This window comes from Brassica oleracea, chromosome C4, assembly GCF_000695525.1.
Source record: "Brassica oleracea var. oleracea cultivar TO1000 chromosome C4, BOL, whole genome shotgun sequence".
In the NCBI taxonomy this organism is placed as follows: domain Eukaryota; kingdom Viridiplantae; phylum Streptophyta; class Magnoliopsida; order Brassicales; family Brassicaceae; genus Brassica; species Brassica oleracea.
The window spans coordinates 6250615-6256021 of NC_027751.1; the positions used below are offsets into that span (position 1 = coordinate 6250615).

The 5407-nt window shown below is 37.9% G+C and overlaps 1 protein-coding gene across 1 annotated transcript; it reads right to left on the reverse strand.

Moving 5' to 3' along the window:
• Nucleotides 1–3310: 3310 nt before the first annotated feature.
• LOC106337956 lies at nucleotides 3311–5153 on the reverse strand. Its single transcript, XM_013777045.1, has 2 exons — nucleotides 4686–5153; nucleotides 3311–4479 (listed from the first exon to the last, which is right to left on the reverse strand). Exons 1-2 carry the CDS (start codon nucleotides 5151–5153, stop codon nucleotides 4240–4242), a joined length of 708 nt encoding a protein of 235 aa, XP_013632499.1. The 3' UTR covers nucleotides 3311–4239.
• Between the last annotated feature and the right edge of the window lie 254 nt (nucleotides 5154–5407).

Consider the following 5407-nt stretch of genomic DNA (forward strand, 5'->3'; position numbering starts at 1 on the left):
ACCACAACACATAACACAACAAAGCAAAGATATAACACAATTCTTACATAAAAGCACATAAACTCAGATACGATTTAACATTCTTTAAAACTAAATGAGCAAAAACTCAACATGGGCAAAGATCCCAAAGATTTTGACTACACCACTGATCATATTCCATTGGGGCCAATATTTACCTTATACATCTTTGGTTTAGACAATAAACCCATACAAAAACATAAACGTCATAGAGTTAACAAAAAGAACATGTAATAGTCACAACAAAAAATTAAGCACCATGAAGGACTATGAACCTAACAAAAAATCAGCTGGCTACTACACTAATTCAGCCTCCTACGTCCTCTTGGTCCACTTGTATCACCTGCAAATCCATGGATAGGGAACCCTCTTCCAATTGCTTCCTCGTCGCCTGGCAACAAAGGAACCTCATGTTGAAGCATCAAGAGTTGGTAGATGAGGTTTGGAAAAACCAAATTCGTGTCCGAGTTTGTTAAACGGGTCATCTCGATCACTTGATCATACACAAGATGGCCAAAGCTAATAGGGTTGCGTTTGGCAACAGCATATAGAAGGCGTAGTCGATTTTTTATAATCAAATCAGCCTCAGGACCTGGAAGCCAATTCAGCTCACAAACACGATAAAGAGCTTGGAACGGATTGATCAAAGCGTTGAGATTGAATCCCGTCCATCCGGAACATTCGCCTCCAGTGAGGTGTGAGATAGCTTCCTTCAGAACAACTTCCCTCCACCCAAAAGACTGAGTAACCGATGGTGTCATCATCAATCGATTGATCACCGAAGGGCTTAATTGAAACCACAAAGCCTCGAAGAGAAAGACAACGATACCCGGAAGCGGCTTCGTTATTAGGAAAACGGAGAGTTTTATATCCGATGATCGGAACAGCGCTGGAGAATAGATGTCGGCTTCGTTGGAGACGTTCATTGAATGATGCGAATGGAACTTCTGAGCGGTAGTGATAGTTTTCTCCGAAGGAATAGTCGACTTCACTGAAACTCCGACGTCTAGATCGAATGGTAGAAGAACTGATCGGCTCAGCCATGGCGATGAGATTCGAAGAGACAGCGGTGGAGTGAAGGAAGAAGAAGAATCTCGATTTTCCCTCGCTAAAGAAAAGAAACACTCGAATCTATAGCTTGATGTGACTGGCAATCTGGGCCAATTAAGGTAAGTAATATACTGGGTCTGTCAGATATGGGTTGTAGTTAATCAGTCCCTATATTTTGTTTTGATTAACTAATGGCCCAACCCATTTCATATTTGAGAATTTCAACATTTAATGGCCCAGCCCATTTTAAATCTGACTCATTTTTAGATTTTGAAGAGTTCTTTAGAGGTATGGAAGGTTTGTATAATGGAATCAGAATGTGAGGGTTTATATAGGTGGCAAATTCTATAAGTCATTTAAATACATCATAAGTTACAATATTAATATATGTTGAATCGTAAAGAAGTTACGAAATAAAAAACATAACTTGTTATTAACCTTAATAAATTGATCATAGTTATAAAATATGTTTCATTTTCAATTAGGTATAAAAATCAATTTTAAACTATTAACGTAACCATAAAATAAAATAACACAAACTATGTGTTATAAAGAAAAAAACCCAAACACACACCAATAGAAAGAACAGTAAAAAAATTGAATTCATCTGGTCAAAAAGAATTAATATAAAATTTAAGGTAAACCAAGAAAATAAAATACTAAAGTGTACATGCAAATAGCGATAAACGTTGAATTCTTCTCATTACTATTTTTACGCTTAATTGTGACTGCCTACATTGGATGTTTAAATACGCTTAAAAAATTATTATCATTGCATCCTCCTATTGGGAGCATTAAATAATAAAAACATCAAAACAATTATATTAACATAGTTTAATTTGAACAATATAGAACACAAACTCAAATATAAAATTACAATCACTTATAATTAAAAAAAAATGCCTATATATAAATCAAACCAAATTTAATTATAATGTATATAGTGAATTATTTAAAACTTCCAAATCCTCACGCTTCTTAAAAAACATTAATTTATTCTCAAAAATAAGAACAAAAATATTGAAATTGTATTTACATAATACAAATCCAGTTCGAAAAATCTAAAGACGGTTCATAGTTATGACAACATTTAAATTATAGTCAAATAGGACGTACACGATTGGATCTTAATATGAACCATTTATAATTTGCTACAAATTCAAATCATATTCATAAATCTTGACCCATCAACCGACCATAATCACATCTCTATGCTTTGGCAACTATGAACAAATTTTTATATTGCCTACCTACTCATTCAGCCTTCAAGCAAGTATAATGATTTCTCATATATATAGATAGGCATTTTTGTTTAGCCAAACTTTATAACATGAAAAGAGATTAATAATAGATATTATTAGCAAAAGAGATCATAACCAAGTTTGTTAAAAACTGCAAAGACAAATCCAGAAAATTAAAAAAAACCAAGCTTAGCATTAAGCAAAACAATTCCACTAAAGGCAACTTCATTAGCCACATTTGGCACGCTTCACACCTTCCGACCCAATACCATCAGCACCCCTTTTCACCGACTCATCTGCATGATCCTCACTCTCACTATCAGCTTCCTCACCAACGTTCACTCCTAAGTTGCCTTTGGGTTCTGGGGCTTCAAGAGGGAGCACTTTTGTCACAGTTAAAGTCTGGGTCTTCGCAGTCAGGTTGTGGTTTGATACCTTCACAATGAACTACCGTGTTTGTCCGATGGTATCAATTATGGCTTGAGGCACTGGAACTATGTGATCCTCTCCCACACTATCATTGGCCTACAACACATTTAAACATTATCAGAATGCATATATGTGTAAGAGTATGTTCTTAAATCACGTAAGCATACATGCTTCATATCTACCTCGTAATATCGCTCAACCAACTCAGCAGCTTTCTTTCCAGTCAATTCCTCACCAGCATCACCAAGGACAACAAAAACGGCTTGATCGCTATGGTCATAGACAGAGAGCTTCGATAGGTACCTGCAACAGAGAGACATTAATAACATTGCAGTCAAATAATGTGTATAGCTATATATAAACCACTTACTGCGCCACACCGACGATCTCACTCTTCCCACATTTCTTACACATAAGCGTTGTAGGCCCTTTGGTTGCCTTAGTATAGCACACACCGCAGCCTATATAATACCATCCATAACCGTTCACGACATCATCAATTGTTGCTGTGCATTCAAACCAAGCAACCTGAAAAATGTTTGAAAATTCAATGAGAAACTTAGATTATCTTATTGGATGTATCAGATATTGAGAATATAATACCGTAGCGGATGCATGATTCATATAAGAGAAGAGGTCACCCAGTGTCGCTATCTCAGGCTTGGTGACCACCTCTGCGTTAACTCTGCTGGCAACATCTAAGTTCGAGTCCAACCTGGAGATAATGTAAACAAGACGTTCAATGGCGGAGTAATATAAGTGACATTCCAACACATGAAACTTAAACATTACCAACTGAGGTACAACAGCGTTTCTTGGACATCACCATCCAGAAATACCCGCGAAGACGCCATAGAAGATAGAGATAGGACGCCTATAACAAAAAATAATTTCAGATATGATCCGACCATAGTTAACATCTTAAAACAGCAATGGAAGTTAGCAATACAAACCTCCAAACCGTTTCAGGTTTAAGGTGGTGACCAAGATAACGCGTGCAGTGCCACCAGATGCTTTAAACTTTTTACAGAACTCAAAGGCAACCTTGTCCCAGAGGTACAACTTCAGCACGGGATCACTGTAACAACACAAACACATGTGGTAAATAAACCATATGTGAATTTGAAGGAACATATAGAATAACTTACTCATGGGTTTGAACGTGAAGCTCAACTCGGCGAGATGCAGCTATCTCTGAATCATCATGCAAAAGACCGTCACCGAGAACCTTCCCATTCACAAGTTTGATGTGGCCAATATAATCTGCAAGAGAAGATAATAAAACTCAATATTTTTATCTTACCAAACCGGAAATAAAACCTAAATCTATGAGTCTATATGAAAACATTATCATACGCAAACACCACAGAACGAATAAAATATATAATCAGATGGTATCATACTATCTAAGTTTAGAGTAATCTAATACCAATTCAAACAGTGGAGAGTGTAATGAGGTGAGAACTTACCATAAAGATCACCTCTCAAGTCGGAGCCAGCTTCAAATTCTCTGTCCATGGATCCGGAACCGATCTACAGGAAAGCTGATCAAACTGTCCTCGAGACCAGAGAGGACAGAGTTCCATGAGAAGCTAATAGTGACACTTGACTCAGCTACCCGGTAGATAGGCTTGCTCTTTGATCCGAAAAACTTGTTGAGTCGGTAAGTAGCACCAGTTTTCATGTGACGCAAATAGGTCTCAATCCTTCCGTAGGGGATGAAGCCCTGGATAACACTCTCCTGTCGATAAAAGAACATCAATTAAACAACCCATATAATCCTCACGACGGTACTAACAACAAATAATTATATAATCTAATCAATCAACTCTGGTCATAAAATAATCTTAATATTAATTATCTAATCTCATCAAACTATATATTAACATAGCATTGCAATCAAACAATATACTAAACTAATCTCGTAAAAAAGATAATGTTCTATACCTCTTCGTCGATGAGAAGCATTTCGATGCTGATAAGCACCTTCGTCTGAACATTCCAAGCCTCCCAAAAGTGGATCAACCGGAACCGCACCTCATCTTCATGGGGCCCGAAAGTGACGTCTTTAAAGGAAATAACCTTCCCTACGTTCTCAGAGACGATAGCTTTGCCTTTATCGACGGATGAGACAGAGGTTCTGCCCCTAACACCGAGTTTTAGACCGGAAGAGGCACCAGTTTTGCCGTTTGGTTTGATCAAACTATTCGCTTCCGCCGTTACGTCTTTTGACTTCATCGGAATGACATCGCCAGAAGAGACACCGGTTTGAACGACGGGTTTGACCAGACCGGAGGGGATCGGATTGACATCGCCGGAAGATACACCGGGTTGGGCGACCGGTTTGACCGGTCTGGAGGGGATCGCTGCTTCGCCGTTCGTTTTCCCTGAGTCGGAAACACTGGATAACTTCATCGCAATGAGCAGTTGAAAGGCTAGAAAAATTTCTGATGCAAATAAAACATCGATTAAGAGATCTATATAGAATCTCAGAGGAAGAAAGCGATAAATATACATTAATGAGATTAAAAGTTTAGAGGAGTGGGGAGAGAATTGATTGTTCGCGATGAAATATCCGTGAAACGTAGGAAACTAAGAAGACGAAGAGAAAGGGGATCGACGAAACAAAGAAGAGGAAGAGAAAGGGGATCGAGGATCGATTTTGCAAA

What these genes read in the sequence shown, in the direction of transcription:
- LOC106337956 (XM_013777045.1), bottom strand. Translation starts at nt 5,153, where the DNA reads ATGAAGTTATCCAGTGTTTCCGACTCAGGGAAAACGAACGGCGAAGCA. An exon ending in TGCTTCTCATCGACGAAGAG is followed by an intron (nt 4,480 to 4,685) that starts GTATAGAACATT and finishes TTTTATCGACAG; the next exon opens with GAGAGTGTTATCCAGGGCTT.